Below are 20,297 nucleotides of genomic sequence, written 5' to 3' on the forward strand. Positions count from 1 at the left end.
CACCAGGAGATTTCATGGCCAGTGTTCACCCTCCTGCCTGCATCTTCAGTGCATGGACACCCAAAGCATATGACTCATCTTTTCCCATGTTCTAATAAATTACTTCCACGTGCCTGAAGCCTCTTAGCCCTCAATCACACACTACACTTATCTCTGTTTAATGTTGTTAATCACAGAAAACACTGATAATATTACCTTTACCCTTCCTCACACGATAATCCCAGGCAAACATGGCATAAAGGTTATGCACTCACCCTAACATTTATTACTTTACTACAGCTGTATAAAACAAGTTGTGAAATTTATTTTCTAGCTCTTGACAACTGTTTTCAAATACTTCAATCACAAACACATGGTTGAAAGTGACCTGAAAGGGATGGTTATCAGAACTGAGACTGGAGGAATTTCCGGCTCTCTGTTTTGTTTTTCCATCCCCAGACTGATTAAGATCCAGCTTGGAGGCAGTGACTTGCAATGTTTTCATTTTAAGAATAAAATTACCTTATTCATTACCTGAATGTAGGCCCTGCAATGAGGCCACCTGTTTCCAGGCACCTCCGTTAGGCAGGACACAGCTATTAGTCTGAGCCAGAGGAGGGCAAGAAAGTCTTAATTAAAATAAAAAAAAGAAAACAAAATTTGTAACAATAAGGCCCACACATTCTGCTGCAGTCACATAAGATGTAACTCAGGAAAGCTCTTAGTCATGTATGTAAGAAAATGTATGTCTAATCTTGCCCTGAAAAGGCTTCTGTGTAAGTAAGTGATGTTTGGAATAAGATCTCCGTGACTGTACATAGTAAACAGATTTGCTGCCAAACCCAAAGTCTGCTTGACAATCACCATAGCACACCTTATTGCTGAAGTATGACAGATGAAGGTCACAACAAGTATTAAATAACTATCCAAAAACATAGCAGCTAGTGATACCTGTGGATAAATCAGGCCCACACTGATATTTACAAGATGTATTTAACAGGCACTGCAGAGACATGCCCGATACCAGCCCAACAGTGATGAGTGAAGACTTGTGCTGTGCCCCAGCAGCCTCCTCTGGACCCGCAGACACCACTTCCTACACACTCCATCAGTTTTCAAATGCACTTTCCATGCTACAGCACATGGATCTGCTTTTCCATGCCACAGATCCCACCCATCAAAGCATTCCCTTGCAGAACCATTGCAGAAAACACAAAGATGCCTTACCAACTCAAAATATTTTATTTTCCAATTTTGAAGCTGATTGAACTCACAGCAAACCATCCCAAATGCTTTTATGAAATTCAGTATTATTCTTCACGCCTGTGTATGTACCTGTGGCCTAAATTACACTGATATAAAGCAACTTTAGGAATATGCTAATAGTCATAAATATTAAAATATATTAAGAAGATTTCTCATGTTAAGAAAAGTTAGCTGATCCCAGTTAATTCTAATGCACTCACTTTGCAGAGTAAAAAATTTCACATAAATTATTTTTCAAAGCTAAAGTGCAGATGTCTCTCAAATTAATGCAGTTCAAGAGTCTGTATTAATTTTCCAGAATGTCTACTTAGAAAAAGAGATTAAATATAAAAATTGTGTCAAACATTTCAAAACAAAAACAATTCAAGTTTCCTACTATAATGGAATCCTTCAGTTGTTAAAGAAAATATTGTTTCTGACCTCAATCAGAAAGAAGAAAACATTTTAAGTCAGACCCAATTTCTGCTTCAGGTGGTTCACTAGTTTTTTTTCAGAATATTTAATTTCCCACCAATTCCCAAACTGAATGCAGTATTTTAATTCAGTGTAAGCTATAAATAAAGCCCCAGTGTGTGTTGGAGTGGGTCCAGGGAAGGGCCACAGAAATGCTGAGAGGGCTGGAGCACTTCAGCCTCTGAAGACAGGCTGAGGGAGATGGGACAGCTCAGCCTGGAGAAGAGAAGGCGCTGGGAAGAGGCCACCTCATTGTGGCCTTCCAGTACCTAAAGGGGACTACAAGAAAGATGGAGACAACCTTTTCAGCAGGGCCTGTTGCAACAGGACAAGGGATAAAGGTTTTAAACTAAAAGACGGAATATTTAGACTAGATATAGGGAAAAAATTTTTTAAGTGAGAGGTGTAAGATAATGGAATGGGTGGCCCAGACAGGTGGCAGGCGGTCCATCCCTGGAAGCATTCAAGGTCAGATTGGATGGGGCTCTGAGCAACCTGATCTAGGTGAAAATGTCCTGCTCACTGCAGGGGCTTGGACTAGATGACCTTTAAAGGTCTCTTCCAACCTAAAATATACTGTGACTCCTTCTGCCTAGCTTTGTTCTCTTGCCCTTCTCTGGATACACTGCAGCACCTCAATGCTCTTTTTGTCATGAGGGGTCCAAACCTGAACAAAAGATTCAAGGTGTGCCCTCCCCACTGGGACAATCCTACCCTGGTCCTGCTGGCCACACTATTACTGATACAGGCCAGGTGTCATTGGCCTTTCTGACCACCTGGGCACATGGTCAGCTGGCTGATGACCAGAACCCCAATAGTCCTTCCAGTCACTCCCATCCTCATGGACCCTGTTAGTGCAAGGATCCTGAGCATCATTATCCCCATTTATCAAGCAGAGAACCACAGCACCATGTAACACCACAGACCAGTGGCAGAAGGCATCCCAGACTCCAAATCCTACCTTCCTTTTCTAGGCCAGTGACAGAGAACCTGCTGTCCACAGGAAGAACACCTGACATACTTACAAACAGTAACCGTGTATTTACCAATTTAGGAGGTGAATTGCCAAGGAATGTAAAAATCCTGCCCTAGAGAGATCATTGTTTCTCTAGGTGGACAGCCCACATGGGTTTGGGGATTTCAGAACAGGCATATGAGACTATATTTACTGATCAGAATTAGCGATGGTGAGCTCATGGCATGGAGTGAGAGATGATCTATGGTAACGGAGGAAGCATGGAAAAATGCTGTGTTGGACATATGGCAGCAGTCCAGGGTGAAATAAGATTTTTAAAAGTCAAAAAAGATGAAAAATAATTACTCTGAATTAACTCTAAATCATGGTCATTCTAATAGCTAAAAAATAAAAATAAAATCATATTGTAAGACAGTTTGGCACCATCAAGTGCTCAGTAACAGTATAAAATGGTATAAAATCTTAGTAAATCACATGGTGTGAAAACACTCACACCATGCATACATGGCTGGAGAATCAAGAGTTGTCTTTACTGCTCCTTCAGTACTGCAGCTCACAGGCATTTCTGCCAGTTGTTTCGACATGGACAGTGCTATTTTTGGCGCAAGAATATACAAGTTCCTGAAGCTGATCTTACAGCTCCTGCACAACAGGAGCACAGGAGGCTTCTAAACCTTTGGCAATACATCTTCAACAACTGCACCATTCAGGATAATCTTAGGAGTCTGCTTCTTGTCCCCGGGTTCTTCAGCCGCACATTCTGGAGGCTCTAGGTCATGGTATTTTCTCCGATAGACCACTCTGGAGATTACAGTTATCAGAAACATTTCCATGATGAGCAGCTGCTGGGCTATATCTGCCAAAAAAAAAAAGAAAAAGGGAGACAAAGAAAAGCCCCAAAAGGGGAAATTACTATCATACAAAAGATGAGTAATTGGCTTACTAATTTTCACCTGTCTAACACACTCTATCCTCCTGTCCCCATGTCTCTCACAGTCAGCAATGACATCAGTTACAGAATTCCAGCATTGCCCATCAATAAGTGTGCAATAAATTATGCATCCAAAAACACAAGAGATTCAACAGCAATTATGCAGGTTGATTTCTTTTCCTCTCATTTCTGATTCCAGCTCTTCTCATTATCAAGTTGTTCTCTACAACCATGACAGCTATAAAACTTTTGTTCTTGTTTTTAAATTAAAAAATTATAGATTCTCCAAAAGCTTGTGATACCATGAAATTTGTATTTTGGGAAAACACCAGAGATTGCATTAGCCACACTGAACTGGTACTTTTATAAGTAAATGAAGAACATTCTTTCCCCAAAAAACTTACATGATCCTCTTGCTGTAGAGGAGAGTGGTGGAGCACAGGGAATGATTTTTTGTGTAGCGAGTATGTTGATAATAGTGGTCTGCAGGTGGTTCAGAATGACAATAAACTGCACCAGAAAGGGAAAACAAATGTCTTAGCTACCAGAAAGGGGTTTATAGTTCACATAACAATTCTGCTTTGATAACAGAACCTCTTTTCCCTCATTCCTCCTTGCTTGCCCTCCCTTTCCCCTCTCTACCAGCAGGGTGCCTGCCATTCTGCAGAATTCATCTTAAGGTCAGGAGGATATTGCTCTGAATAGGAGAGTTAAATTAATCCTGGACTTGAAAAGTATTTCTTCTCAGCCCATTCAACCTCAGCTGGGAGGTACATTATACACAGACCTCCCAGCAGGGATTTCAAATAATACTGAGTTCTGAATAATAGGTAATAGTGTTTAAAAAATGCCAGTTAATTTGACCCATGAGCTTATGTTCTTCTTTAATGGAAGAAAGACTCGAAGAACATTTTTCCTGTTGTCTCCTCTTTTTGCCACAGCAGGTTGATGTCATGGTCCCCAAATGATATGAGACTGGCTTCTTTGCCAGAAGGTATGAGGGAGCTTGAGTTCAGCAACCACCACTTGCCCATCACATTGCACTGAGCCAAACCTTGGCTGCCATGGAGTCATCCAAATGCCTCTGTAGCTGCTGCTGGAACTACCTGAGTCTAAACCCTCACATCAACAGAGCTTGCCATCCCAAACCTGAGTTCAGCCTAACAGAGCTTTGCAGGTGTGATCATCCTGTTACTGCCTTTACAAGTGCTCACCTCACCTCAGTCCACCAGCCTTCATGTATGTCCTGTTCAAGGACCCATATCCAAGGATTCTGCTGGACTCTATTCAGAGTGATGTGGAAGAGGGTGGCCTTGTCCCTGTGCTTTTTCAATCTAACCTGTGTGGTTCTCTTCCTTACTATTTAATGACTTGCAGACAGTATTTTCACTATTACCTAATTCTGAAGTGCAGAATGGCCAAGAAAAACACTGTTAAAACAACATATTGTGGAATGCTGAAACAGTTCAAACAACAGCCGCCCACACAATGCAACATATCCTCTCTGAGGTACACACCAGCATTTTTACATTGCATTTCAGGACACAGCATCTACAAAGCTTCCTTCAAGTCCCACAGAAAGTGCTGTTGTGATTTTAGCAGTCTAAAGATAAATAGATTTACATGGCTTTCACATCTCCAGCACTCCTGAGAGACTAGAGGTAAGGTGGCTCAAAGTGAAACTGAACAGCAGCCAAGGAGAGTGCTTCAAAGGGATGCAGCTTTAATCAGGTAAAATGATGGCTTTGCACAGTGTATTTAATGGGAAAAAATACCATAAATTTTCAACAAAGGAGCAAGAACTAGAGAGGCAGAGTAGTATCAGTAGTTAAGAGAAATTCTTACCAGAAATATTAAAGTTCTCACCTGATAAAGAGCAAACTTTGGGATAATGTTCTTACACTTAAGGAGAATCCTAACTTTTCGAAACATGATTCCCACTGCCCACAGAGCAAAAAGGGTGAGGGCACCAATGAAGCAGCTGATCCATAGTGCAGGTCCTTTGGGAGACAACTGAGAGGCAAATCAAACAACCTTATACAACCTTACTTCAGTGTTTCCAGGAAGAAGCTGTGAACTGGATGATGTTAAAATGCTTTTTTCTATCTCCATGAAAGCTGGTGGCAGCAGCAGTTGCTGGGTTTTACATGGGGAAAGTGCCCAGTACCAAACTGAAGTGTTGGCACAGGCTCTCCTCCTGCAGGCACCAACACGGAGATGTGTTCAGCCTGGGGAGGTGCCAGGCGACACAAGCCCTCAATGTTGCAATTGCCAGCCATGGAGTGTGTGCCTTTTCAGAGACCCCAGCAGCAGCTGGCAATGCTCAACAGATCATGAGAGTGTGTTCAGCCTGACATCTCAGGTGGGCTGTTCATTTTATAACATGAAACGACAAAAATATTACTTTAAGTCTGAGTTATCCATAAGGTGCCAAATCATTATCAGATACAGATTCCTCCATAATTTTGCAGGTTACATGGTACAAAGCAGAAGCACAGTACTATCTTTTTATTTTGCACAGATAAAAATCACCATGACTTGCTGAAAAACATAGAATTAGGCTTCCTGTTATCATGACAGTACATACACCTGTTTCTTAAGGCTGTACCTTACAAAACACAGGGCAGATACATCCAGATACAGCAGATCCAACAGATACACAGGGCAATTTGCAGTCCTGCTATTCTAACCATACAAGCTGAGAAATGCATTGGAACATAATCCGATGCCCAACCCCTCCCCCCCACCCCCTGATGCCAAACTCCTTTCCAAGAGAGTGGAGGAAGGCAGAAATTATATCAGGGTCTCAAAAGAATACAGTAAGGACTCCCATAGAAGTGGTCTCAGATTAGTTGTAGGCTAAGATAGTTACATCAGCCCTAAAACCTATGGATTTTGAGGACCATCTCTGTTTAAAATAGTTACTTACATTGTAAAGGACATAATTGCCATTAGTCCAAAGCACTATTGATAAAAATACGAGCACAGGCCGAAAGACAGCAAACTGAAAGGTTCCCAGCTTCAGCCAAAAGAGGGTTTGCCTGGCCAAAATAAAACATAAAATAAAATTAAATAAATTAGATAGGCCTTGATCTTATTAGCAACCTTAATAACATTTTCTGGATACTGTCAACTGCAAAACGTTTCCAGTCCTGTAGCATGTTACCAAAATTTGGCGAGGAACAGCTTCAGGATTAGAAAATATTTCCAAGAACTTCCCAATGTTTATTTTATAAAGCTTCTACAAAAATAGTACTTTTCTTGCTCTGCAGCAAGTACGTACTAACCAAAGCTGGGTAAAACATGATGTCTTTCTCTGCCCTGAAGCCAACCAGGGAGACAGTAGCTGAATAACCGGTTTCTGAACAATGATGCTATTTGCTCTTGCCTTGTTGCCTTATTATTTCAGTTCTCCCATGAAATTGGACAAATCAGCCTGTTCAGCCATTTCCTAGTCCTGTGGTAGATCCAGAAAGGGAATCACACAGACCTAGTTGAAAGGACTGGTAGTTTTTCAGTGCATCATGAAGAATACCATGTAAGCATCTGGGTTTGCTCCTCTGTAGTCTAACAGAAGAAAGGAACAGCTTCTCACTTGGTAAATTGCACAAGGACAGCAGGACAGCTCAGAATTCCTTCACTTCTCTCAGTATGGTGTGGGTCCAGAACACACATGTAACCTGGCCAGCCAGCACTGAAGTCCACCAGGAAAGGGGCAGATGAACTTTCTGACAGAGGGCATTAAAGCAGACTGACTGAACCCTCCTTCGGCTTTCACAGGAGAAGCTGCAGCTACTACAGCTGTCTTATGTTTTAGTCTGTTACTGTGCATTATTTCCCATATTTTCAGTATGGTTTTCACTGGAGTTCCTTGGGCTCTTGACACTGCCATCAGAGATGTCTCACAGACAGGCTGCCATTTAGTGTGCTAAAGGATATAGCCACGAACCAGGAATTATAGGAATTGCTCAATGAATATAGCTAATAACCATGGGATTATCAACAGTACAAACACATGTGGAAAGACCTGCAATGGGCCAGCCTCTTAGTGTGTGCCTTTTCAAAGATTTATTAGTCCCAGAGGATTTAAATAATAATAGATATGACAAACAGTGCAGTCACTGCAATGCCACAAGTTTCCCTTGTTAACATGGGCCCATCTTTACTGATCACCAGATCTCTTCTGCCACATCTCTCCCTATTGCATGGTTTGTTAACATTGCCTCATCTGTACTTCGTTATTCTCCCCAGCACTGCAGATATGTATTTTTTTTTAAAGAATTAATCCCTCCCTTGGGGTAGCTCCCTGTTTCCCCATAAGATACCTATGGAAGGAACATGAGAAACAATTCTTTTCTCATCTATAGCTTGCCAATACATTTTTTTTAAAAAGGTATCCTGCAATGGGAAAAGCTAGAGATTAGAAGCAGAGAGCAGATGGGCTTCCCTGTGGTGCAGACACTGGAGAAGGAGGCCTAAGCCCCCTACAGAGCAAAAAGCCTTTTTTAATTTGTCCTTCCTGCCAGTAGTAGTAGGCACTGTCTGGCTCCTGAAATGAGTCCATAGTAGCTGACATCATCCTGCATAAGCTGCCACTGGGCTGAACAACAAGAAGGCAGAATGGGGGATCTTCTCCCAATCTCCCAGCTACCACAACCTATACAGAGGGTGACAGACATGGGAAGAAAAACAAACATGTCTCTTTGGGTTGGTTTACTACCTCTTCTTCTTCATACCACCCCCTTGTAAATATTTAATGTTACTCTATTAAAATAAAATTATGGAAACTAAAGTTTAATTCTAATACCAAATGAGGCAGCTTAAGGAAAAATGATTGTAATAAAAATCGGAATTTTTAAAAATGCACCAGAAACCATTGTGCCGTGTTCTGTTTGATGCTTTTCTTCAAACAGATCATACAGTCCTCTAGGACCCTCTGACACTAAAGCCCACACCCTCATAGAAAAGTCTCTTTTGTAAGCTCAATCTCTCAGATTTTGTTTATAATGAGAGAAACAGTTTCATGCTCCATGCCAGTAGGAAAGCTCAGGGAAATACACCAGGGGTCCAGGCTGTGGAGTGGTGTGTAAGTGATGGGATGACACTAACCAGAGCAGGAGCACCACCAGGCAGCTCAAAGAAGGACAGGTTTATGTTACAGTATATTGGCTCCTGTAGCTCTCCATCCTTACCCCACTTCTCAAAGATGCTTTAATGCTAAGTTTAGAAGAAGAAAACATCTTCTTTTGCCTCACCAGACAATGCCATTTCATTGAGAACAAAGCTTTGCAAGAATTACATCTACTTTTTGTTCTAAAAATTATTTTAATCTCAAGTAGTTTTAAAGTTAATGTCAGAATGAAACATTTCAATTTTATCAAAGTGAGAGAAATTTTCTATCAAGAGAGCCTCCATTTGACAATTCTGTTTGTGAAAAATACCCAGTCTCAAGATTGGGTATTTTTCCCTTCTGGAATGAAAAGAAACTGAAATGTCAATTATTAGGTTTTCTAGACTAGAAATTTCTCCTCCCACACACCTCTCCATTATAGAAAGGAAATGAATTAGTGGTGGTGTACAGCCCCAAAGTGATGATGCTGTTTAAAAGAGACATCTTGCCATGGCCTGAGACTGACTTTTGGGAAGCTTTGCTGTTAGCCTGGCCCTGCCAAGCAGGCTGAATTCCAGCAGCCATTTTCAAGCTGGGAAATCGTAAAGGGACGACTCACCTGGTGATGGGCACACGAGGCAGGCAGGGGCAGCAGCAGCAGCAGGGCCCGGTGCTGATGGTGAAGCGACCATTTTCAAACCTTCTGAGGAGCATCTTCTGGCCTCCACACTCTTTAATCATCATCATCAGGAACTTGTGGATAACTATGGAAAAAAATCTAGGAGAGGAAGAGTATTCCAGCTTAAACTTGCCTGTGTGTCTCATATGCCTGTGCAGGCCAGTGCCACCTCCGTACAGGGTTTTTACAGCTTGTGCTTGACTATCAGTGAAAATTCTAGCTCTATCTTTGAGACACCTTCTGCTTTCCATCACCTTGGAGGACCAGAACAGCCCTAACCTCACTGAAAGAGGAATAAACTGAGACACAGAGTACATGTGGAATTTCACAAAGCTGATTTGGTGGCTGGTTGCAGAGTCGGTATTAAAGCACAGGCTTTCCTGGCCCCAGTCATTCTGGCTGTATTTTTCCATAACTTATCCAGTTCTGACTAGTCTGAGCTTTTTAGAACAAGTCCTCTTCCTCCTCAAACATGGCTTTCAACCAGCAAACATGGCTAGGTTCACATAAATAGCTATCACCAAATGTGCTGGCCCAGGTAGGGTGTGGTTCCTCTGCAGACAAAGCACCGACTGCTGCAACCCCACCTCTCCCTCCTTTCCCAGCTGCACATTCACAACCCTACCCAGGAACTGCAGATTATGCCACCAAACATGGGAATTCAATCAATAAAAGAGGTCCTCTGCTGCACTGCCTGCAGCTTGGGCGAGGGAGAAAAGGGAATTTGAATTCCCTTTAATTTAAATAAATTTAAATGCTTGAAGTGCCACAAGACTGTACTGTTGGAATTTTCTGGCAATCTGCATTACCTGCACACGCTGCTACACTCCAGCAGTGTTCGCTGCTACTGTGAGATCCCTCCTCTTTTAGTCATCCCCAGGTTTGGAGTGCTCAGGGCCATGGCATAGCCCTCCTCGGTCCTGCCCACCAGGGCTGTACCATCACCCCCAGAAAGCAGGAACCACATTTCTCCCTTCTCTGTGCATGCCAGAGCTGTCATGCTCACACATAAAGTGCTTTCATCAGGACAACTGTGGAATATTTTTACACTGATATACTCATTGGGGGCTCACTTGGCACCATTAATAATAGACCTCCAGGGCTCATCATTAGTAAAAGTGCAGGGAAGAAGTCACAGGCCAGACTCTCATTCCACATGGCATGCAGAGAGAGGAAAGACAGACTACTGCTCCAAAGAGACTGTCAATCTAAGGAATCAATTACGTGCAAGTCACAGATCCTTCATACTGATGTTCCCACACTAGGGGACTGCAGCACTGGGAACTGTTTCAGCATTTTCCACCTCCAAGGAAAGAGCTGCCAAGAGATTTCAACTCAAACAAAAAAATTACTGAATTGTTAAATTTACTGACTGACAGTGTTACCAAGAGCAGCAGATGTTAAAAGGGAAGAAATTCAGGGTTTGGAGCAACACCTAGAAACAAACAGAATACTCACATTCCTGCTGTGAAATCTGTAAACATTGTTGAGCGAGGAATCCACATGCCAATGCATGAAGTAGTAGAGATGACCTACAGAGAAAAGGGAGGAAGGTTGTATGAAGGGCAGAGATAAATCTCATGTGGCCCCTGTGGATTTTCAGAGAAGCCCTATTTTCAACACTGAATTTTATCTCATTTCTGTGTTAACTTACTGGAGCTGCAGCATTAATCCATATTATGATTGATCTTTTGGAGGAGGGGATTTTCCTGTAGATGTAGAGTGCTTCCTCTATAAACACCAGAATGGCAATGAGCGTCATCAGAGTCAAGGTTGCAAAGAGGAATCTCCCTGGTAGGTCAAGGCCTGCAGAGAGAGAAAAGAAAACAGAAAGTTCTGATTTATTTCATAAGCTTTCCAAATAGTAATGTAACAACACCATCTCTGAGGAGCTTCTTTGGTCAATTCCTGCAAATACTTACGCTAATCCCTAGTTACACAGGCAGACCAGTGATTGACTCCACAGAACCATTCCAATACTGAAGTTCATGACTAAATCTTTCCAGGATCCAAGACAGCAGATGGGAAGAATACACCTTCATCTTCTCAAAGCATTATACAATAATCCCTTTCAGAAAGGGGGAATTCTGGGACAAATATCCTTCCATGAATGTAACTATGTAGCAGAAATAAATTCATAACCTGGGAACTTTTCCAGGCAGGTTACAAGCAAACATGTATTCACTCAGTATTACTTCTCTGCTTCCATGATATGTTCATAGGCATGTTACATGCAACTTTCTTAGGCAGGCAAACTTACTAGAAGCTCCATGGAATTTTGTAGGGCACACAAACAATGTAAGGGAAAGCCCCTGATATACCTAGCCTGAGATAAAACTTGGTGTCTTCACCAAAATTTGTTTTGCTTCTCCCTTAAAGCTGCATATGGGTATCAACATTTCCCTATCCCCATAGGTGATAGGTTTTATATCTCCATTGACACTGGATATGGATATCAACTTTGACCCACAACTGACAGTTGAAGTGCATTTTGTCCCAAGGGATGTGTTTCCAGAGACAGAAAAAGGCACTGCAGTGGAGTCATGCTTAATTTAGGAGAAATTCATGCTCACCATCAGTACTAACTCCTGCCGGACCCGCAGCCGACCTGAAAGCAAAGCAGAGCCTCCACCTCAGCCTCTTTAACCTAACCTGCTTTTAAAAACCCCGGCACTTCCAGACTTGGCTGCAGGAGGGGCAGAGCACGTCTCAGTCGACATCTCCACTCCTCAAATCTCACCGGACGGCGCCCGAGACCCGGCGCAGCTCCAGGGGCCGGTTCAGCGCTCGGTTCCGCAGGTCCCGGGCGGCCCCGGCGCTCCCCCGCCCTGTTCTGTGACATCCCCAACCCGCGGCTCCGGGCTGGGGCCACGCTGTGCTCTCGCCCTGCCCCGAAGCCTGCTCGGCTCCCAGACAGGAGGAGGAGGATCTGCCGGGACAGGCGGGTGCCGGCCTCCGCTCGGGGATTTCCTCGCCGGGAAGAACGGCAAAGGGGCACGCAGGGACAGGGACAGGGACAGGGGCACGGGCAGGGACAGGGGCACAGGTAGAAGCAGCAGCACGGGCAGGTGCCGAGGGCGATGCCGGGCAGGGGCCGCTCCCGGGTGTCCTGCGGGTGCAGGCGCCTCCCGGCAGCGGGCAGCCCCCTCTCCTCCCGCTCCGCACTTACTCCGGAGAAGCTCCTCCGAGTAGGGCGGCTCGCTGGCGCCGCAGGACGGGTTCAGGGTCCCATTGGCCTCGCCCTCCATGGCTGCGCGGCCGCCGGCCCCCGGCGCGGTGCCCTGGCGGTGCCGGGGGCTGGGGACGGGCCGCGGGGTCGCTGCGTGCCCGGGCGCCGGTCCCTGGCGAGTGCGGCCGGCGATGCGCGGCGCGGGGCCGGGGCCGGGCCCGGTTAATGATTACCCCGAGCCGGGGCGGGCGGGGACCGACCCCGCGCTGCCTCCTGGCGCCCCGGCACGGCGGCACGGGCAGCACCGAGCCCGGGACAGCGCCGAACCGGGACAGCACCAAGCCCGGGACAGCGCTGAGCCCGGGACAGCGCCGAACCGGGACAGCGCCGAATCCGGGACAGCGCTGAGCCCGGGACAGCGCCGAACCGGGACAGCGCTGAGCCCGGGACAGCGCCGAGCCCGGGACAGCGCTGAGCCCGGGACAGCGCCGAACCGGGACAGCGCCGAACCGAGACAGCGCCGAACCGGGACAGCACCGAGCCCGGGACAGCGCCCACCCCGCGCCCACTCCGCTTGCCACGGGCCACGGCTGTTCCCGGCTGTTCCCAGCTGTTCCCGGCTGTTCCCCGTGTCTCTGACCGGCCCGGAGCTGCTTGCAGAACCCAGTCGGCCGTCCCCGGGCCCATATTGACAGCCCCAGGGTGTCGGGGCACCTGGAGCCGGGCCCCGGCAGCCGAGGCGGGGACTGGAACCTGCCGAGGGGCCGGCGGGATCCCCAGGGCCGTGTCCGCCTGCCCTCCAGCCCCGGGGCAGGGGCGGAAAGCTGCTCGGTCAATGGGACAGGTGTTTGCGGGACTTTTCATGGAGCCCTTCCCCAAAGGCTTCCCGATCATCTTGGCTGCAACGAGGTGAGACGCTGGAGGAAAGCACAGTCAGGGTAGGAATACCACTTTGCCACAGTTTCCTCCGCTGGAAGGATTGTTTCTGCAGCCTGAGCATTTTCAGGCCGTTTCCAAGAAAAGGGAAAGAGTAGTGAAACGATGGAATTTGGTGAGCCACCAAGTTGCTCAGGATACTCGGGCTGGAAGCTGGCTAACCCTAGTGGTTACAGAGCTGAGTGACAAAACAACAGGACACAACAATGAGCACAGAGTGGTGTCCGGGGGGAGCAGGACAGTCCTGATTACCTATGCTGTGATAAGCGATTGCCTCACGAAAAAGATCCTGGGGGCACAATGGACAGTCCTCAAAAATGACAACAAGAATCAGGATGGGACAAAATGCAAAGGACTGTGAAAAATTTGTGGCTAAATAAAGGAAGACAAAAACCAACTAAAATACATATGGAGGCCTCCCTTTCACCATGGTGGTGTTCTAGAAAGTTGAACAAATTGAAGTGGAGGGGTGAGGAATTTGGAACATTCTTAAGCATCAAGGGCCCTTGTGGTTGCAGTTTTCACGGGATTTCCAAAGGTTTTACAGGAAGGACAAATCAGACACTGAATCACTGCCAGCAAGAACACAGGGATGCAGAGGAGAACTGGGCTACTTACTGTCTAACACCAGCAGGTGCCCAACTGAGAGAAGGCAGGCTCCTTCCAGAGTGGCAGGATTTGGGAGCAATACAGGAGAGGCTACTGCCAGCCTGTTCTGTTACTGTCAGGAGAGCTTGGTTACAGATCAAAGTAATTTATTTCGAGTCCTCCTTGGCATTGCTGACATTGTTTTCACTGCATTGAGAGGTGAGGATGAAAGCCTTCTGGTTTCACCAGCAGGGATACCACAGTAAGTGGCTGTTGGAATGTGGTATCTGCCCAGTTTTCACAGTCTGCCCAGAGCATTCTCCATCCAGCACATCTGCTGCTGCCCAGCTGCAGAAACATACTGGCAAAATCCGTGCAACACTGTTCCAGCTTATTTTCTATTTGAAAGTCTGTTTTCTCATCCTGAAGAAACAGTTGCTAGTAGAGAGGAAAATGACCTTAAAAGACCATTCATTTTCTACGCAGTTTGCTTGATTTTTTGAACCAACTATTTTCAGGTGGTTTTTTATATATATATATATATATATATATATATATATATATATATATATTCCAAAATGTGACCAAAAGCTCATTAGGACTGCTGAGATTTAAAGATGGCCCAAGGCCTTTGAGTGTTCTTCCTGAGCAGACACAACAGGATTCGCATCTGTTGCTATTTTGGTTGCCAGCTCCTTGTATTCCCTGAAAGATAAAAAGTAAAAACCTCTTACCTGTGAATTCCTTTTTCTGAATGAGGCATGTTCGGCAGTGCTTGTGTTAAAGACATTCATACACTAAGTGTAAGAGACTCAAGAATTCCTTGAACTCAGTAGCAGTTTTGGAGTTGACAGTCATATTAAAGCCATTCAGAAATACCAGTTTGGAACATACACTGCAGCAGAACATGGCATTAGAGAGTTTCCTGTCTCAAACCTATAGAAAATTTACAGGCTGAAGTTTAGAGGTTAAGGATTAATTCCCACCTGCTGCTGAAGGGGTCCATCCAACTCTCTTCTTCTACTGGAGTGTCTCATGCAAAATAGAGCCTAAAAAGAAAGCCACAGACCTACTGTGATTCTTTTTTGTTAGAAACACTATTTGCCTTTTTTGGGTCGAACATTGGACCCACTTCCTTAAACGCTGTTATATGTCCTGCAGGGAGTGTGCATCACCTCTTCCTCACATTATGGACTGTGTCTTGGCAATAATATTTTCCTGACAGTGTTTAAGTGTAATAAAACAAACTGAAGAATGTGCCCTGATCCCTCAGTTACCACAGCTGGAGGTCTGCTGCTCTGTGCCCACTTTCTTAGACCAGACTCTTCAGTGATGCCCTCTCTGCTCTGCCCTCTAAGCAAAATGCTGTGTCTCTACATCAGCAATGAATCCTTCAAATTCTCATAAACCTGAGGATGTGTTCCTCCCAGCTTCACTGTTCCAGTTTTTGATTCAACCTTTTAGTTCAATATTTTCTATGATAAACCAACCAACCAAGCAAACAAACCCCAAAGCCACAATCAGCACTAGAAGAGTATTTATAAATGGATCACCTATCCATTTAGATGCATCAAGAGATTGTCACAGGTCCTCAGAATAAAAACCATCTTTGAACACAGTTCCCTGCCTCTGCTGACCACGGGCTTTCAAATGCTTTGTGGTTCATCCCCCTTCCAGACACCACACAGCTCAGACTTGTTTCTTCTCAAGAAACTTTCGCTTCTGCTTTGCCCCTTTGCTTCTACTTGTGTTCATCTTTTGAAGAACACTGCAGATGTTTATCTTTCTGCCATTTTTATGATGGCTTTAATTTTTACCTGCCTCACTGGGTCCTCTTAGCTCTGTAGAACAGGATACCTGTTGTGATCATGGCTCCACAGTGTGTGGTGCAGAGGAGCTGATGCCATCTCTGGTGTCTCTCTGTGTTGTAGTGCATTTAAAAAATTATGGTATGTCCCAAGGGAAGAACTCACCCTTGGTTTTGCATAAGGTTAGTCCCTACCTAACTTCCCTTTATTTTTCCCTATCCCATTGGCTGTAACTCCTCTGTATCCTGTGACCACCCCTCCACCAAGTTTAAGAGATAGCACCCGAGGCATCTCGGCCTCTTTCTTGCGAATCACATACAATAAACCCAGGACCACGTCTCGCAAGAAGTCTGAGCCTCCTGTGTCTAAAATACCTAGGTCCATGTTGTATATATTTTGAGACTCCTTCCTGCCCGTGTTCTGTGAAGAGCACATCCCCACAGGGGGCAGAAATGAAGGGGTTTGCAGAATAATTACAACATCCCTGAAGGAGGAATACTGGCCTTCAGAAAGTGACACAGCCCCTCTACCCCATGTTGGTGGGCCAAGCCTATAGACAAAAACCTGATGTCAGCCCTGGCTCAGAAACTGAACAGGCAGGAGGTCCTGCAGATTATCTCACAGGACAACTTCAAAGGTCCATTGCACAGGATACATAGGATAGGCGATTACATTTTGGTTGTAGGAAGTGTAGCAGACATCAGCATCATCAGTGCAGACAGCAAAGATGGGATTTGTAGCCCCATTCATAGAATCATTCAGTCTGGGAAAGACATTTAATATGATCAAATCCAACCACAAACCTAACACTGCAAACAGTTCTGAGGCAAGGCTAACTCACCTCCTGGCAGGGTACACAAACTTCAAGACCCTTACACTACTTTAATCAGTGAAAATGTACATTACCTGGAGAAAGTTCCACCTGATTCTGAAAGGGCCCCAACAGCTGTGAACTCCAGGGACAGGTACCAATATGTGGAGCAGCTGCATTTGCTAAGTGAGGTTATAAAACAAGGTAGGCACTTGAGGTTCAGTTGCAGAAAGTAAAGGATTTGAGTTGTAGATGAACGTACTCCAGAGGTGCCAGAAGGAAAGGTTACTACGCCTACCTGATTCTCTTCTGCTGACAGTTCTGGTCATGGGCCTCCAATCATATAGATAAATCAACTAGTTTGACAGAGACAAATGATTTGAACTGTTTAACCTCCTCCCACTGCATTTGCTTAAGACAATTTGAAGGCTAACTGATACAGAGTGTTAAGCTGAATCATCCCAGAAAGAGCCTAACGCTCATTAATGGGAGAGGTAATTACCCTTTTAGGTGCTGTTGCTGGATTTGAATTACTGCATTTGTACACTAATTTAATGAAAAAGGAGGTAGAGCTTCAACAGTACCTCTGCTTGTGTGTGGACACAGGGAACACTATAAAAGTACTTGCAACTATGCTTGTATGAAAGGATGTGATCTATACTGATGTGAGAAACTCATCTCACAATTACTCATAATGTGAGTAAAAACTTGTGTAAAAGAGTCTTTAAACTTGGGTTAATATTTCAATACAAATGAAAGCAACTGGTTCCTCATTCATTGTGAATGGACGGAAAACAAAAAGAAATAAATATAAATAAAAGGAACATTCACAGAAAGGAAGGAAAAAACGAAAGATGAGTGGAAAAATAATGCTAAGTGATGATTTAAAATAATGGCAAAACCTAGATTTCATTCATTCACTCAGGAGCAGAGGTATCTTCAATTTCCTTTAGAAGAAATTTAGATTCCCTCTGTGTGCTCTGCCAAAACAAAACTATGCTTTAGTCAAGCATAAAGCACTAGATGAAAATTCAGAGGAGCTTGGTGAAATTACAGGGAAGAAAACAAACTTTTTGAGTTTTTGTCCTGTTCAGCAGAGTTCAATCTAACAGGAAAAATTTGTGTTAGAAAAATAAGTTATCAATTTTCACTGCTATAGAGGACTGTACGTCACATTTCTCACAAGTTTGAAAACACAGATAAGAACCAGAAGAGTCAGCTAAAATTGTTCAGATTTCAAAGGAATCTACATGTTTCAAATTAAATTAAATCAAATCCTGTTTTTCACCTATAGCATAATATACAGTTGGACCTACACGCAAGTCAGCCTTTTCCACTATAAATCTGTTGGGTTTTGACCAGCCACCAGTAATAAACTACCCATTTCAGGAAAGGTGGGTCATTAATGTAAGAAAAGGAACATCTATGTCACTGTAAAAGAACTTAATAAGGGGATTTCCCTGCTACCTGGATCACGACAGCAACTATAAAAATAAATAAATGCAGTAACAACAATGAAATAAAAATAACAAAACTGAATTGTAATTTTAGTGCTTATTCAGGTGGACAAATTTTGGCATTAAAAAGACTATCAGGTGTGACAGAAGCTTTCATGCTCTTAAGAGGAAAGTTTAGACAGACTCTTATCAGTACAGAAGCAATAAAAGAGAAAAGAGAGAGGATTTCATTAAGTCTGAAACTAACAGGTTTGATTTTATCTTACTTCCGAAGCAGCAGATCAGTCTCTGGCAGTCAATAAAGGGCAGAAATACAGAGACAGAATCAGACTATTAATTTTTTAATGTATTGTTATACTTTCCTCCAGTTACAAGTAATTATTTGCCCTGTCTTATCTTTTTAAAGTAACTTAGAGTGATTGCCTGTCAGTAGAATAACAGCAAGGAAATTCACAGTGCTTCATAGTAGAACAAAGAGCTGAAAGAACCTTATAAAATTAGGACCCCAAACTGGAGGTAAGGGGGGGTAGCCAACAATCAGCATCCTGAGGGAGAGTAGAGGCAGGGAGTGCATTTTCCCTGCCATTGCTCTGATAAAGTACACATATTTGATTGCAGAGCTTTTCAGCAATGGAAGAAGTTTTTCCTCAAAGGAGTGTTGATGAGCAGTAAGACAAATATGCCTTAAGGACCAAGTAAATGCCACTCTGAGAGCATCTCATATGTGTCCAAGGGCACTGATGGGCAAAGACAAACCTCACAGATCTTGAGTATCAAAAGGAATAGATAAGGATTAAGAAGTTCTGTCTCTAGGGTGAATTTCTGTAGATTTTTCCTTTCCAGTCCTGATTTATAACCCCCAACTTCTAGAGCAGGGCTGTCAAGAATTCTGAGGTTTTGTGTCAAAAATGCCAGCTCATCTGAAGGGAGGCTTCTGATAAGAGGGGTGATTTTTAAAAGATTTATTGTCAGGAAGCTATTTTGTAACTTTGGTTTATGTAAAAACATTTCACTTTGACATTTCCTATAGGAATTGTCCTGCATCTGCTGCTCAAGGCAAATTTTGAAATATGAAACATTTTGAAAATCATTAAAATAAAAAAAGTAATTTAAATAAAAACACCATGCATCAAAGTGAGGAAACGACACACAAATTAATTGATTTTTTTTTTCTTTTTTTAATGGAAGTTTGTGCTTTTCATCTTGATTCAGGACACCAGAATTTAGGAAAAGCCGAGGACCTCCCTATGGAATAGGGTTTGCAGAGCCAAAACCCTGCTGGAGATCATGGTTTAGAGCAGTTTCCTGGAGGGGAGATCAGGAGTCTCTTCAAAAATTATTGATGTTAATCTGGCTGGGGCATCTCAGGCACTCTGCCCTTAATGACTCAGACTCCTTTTTTCACAGCAGTCAGGTGCTGGGCAGGACACATCATGCATTTCTTCCAACAGGTCATAACATGACAGAAATATTTTCTGCTCTCTCTGTACTGCTATTACTGGGAAAGAAAAAAAATCCAAACCCAAATCCGGAACACGCACGCACAGCTGCAAAACTGTAACATAATATTATAATTAAAATATAGTAATATAATTTAAAACTCAAAACACAACATGCTCCAAAATTAGGGATATACTGTTTTGTGGAGCAAGCAGAGCACCCACCAGCAAGCAAGGGGAAAAGAGCACACATATATGAATGCAAAATATTGTCAGCGTGGGCTTTAGTCACCATGGCAGTGAGACTGCCTGTGCCAGCAGCCTGGGCACGGGAAATCCTGCACTGTCTACCTACAAAATCAGTGCTACAGACTGAAAATATGTTTTTTACCTTTATATAAAGACAGCCGGTGAAAAAACTGAAGCTACTACTTTTCTTTCCCTCTAAGTAATTCATAGAAATTTTATGTTGAAAGTTACAGTCAGAAGAAAAGGATGTTTTCAGTTTGTTGCTGTTTTAAAACCACCTCAATGCTATAGCTCTTGCTACATGCATGGGGAATTCATGGTTTAGAAAACACTGAAAAGCCAAAGGTAGTATCTGAGTTGGTAGTGAACTGTGAAGGTGAAAGAAGAGCACAAACATCCACATTAAGTTTTGAATTTTGGTCTCGTTGTCCATGCACAAACGGAGC

General features: G+C 43.8%; 1 protein-coding gene across 1 annotated transcript; it reads right to left on the reverse strand.

Moving 5' to 3' along the window:
• Positions 1-1,205: 1,205 nt before the first annotated feature.
• LOC131587297 (organic solute transporter subunit alpha-like) lies at positions 1,206-12,725 on the reverse strand. Its single transcript, XM_058854994.1, has 8 exons — positions 12,564-12,725; positions 11,049-11,200; positions 10,853-10,926; positions 9,335-9,493; positions 6,535-6,646; positions 5,472-5,618; positions 4,010-4,115; positions 1,206-3,530 (listed from the first exon to the last, which is right to left on the reverse strand). The coding sequence occupies exons 1-8, from the start codon at positions 12,640-12,642 to the stop codon at positions 3,343-3,345; spliced, it is 1,017 nt and encodes a 338-aa protein (XP_058710977.1). The 5' UTR covers positions 12,643-12,725; the 3' UTR covers positions 1,206-3,342.
• Between the last annotated feature and the right edge of the window lie 7,572 nt (positions 12,726-20,297).

This window comes from Poecile atricapillus, chromosome 1, assembly GCF_030490865.1.
Source record: "Poecile atricapillus isolate bPoeAtr1 chromosome 1, bPoeAtr1.hap1, whole genome shotgun sequence".
In the NCBI taxonomy this organism is placed as follows: Eukaryota; Metazoa; Chordata; class Aves; order Passeriformes; family Paridae; genus Poecile; species Poecile atricapillus.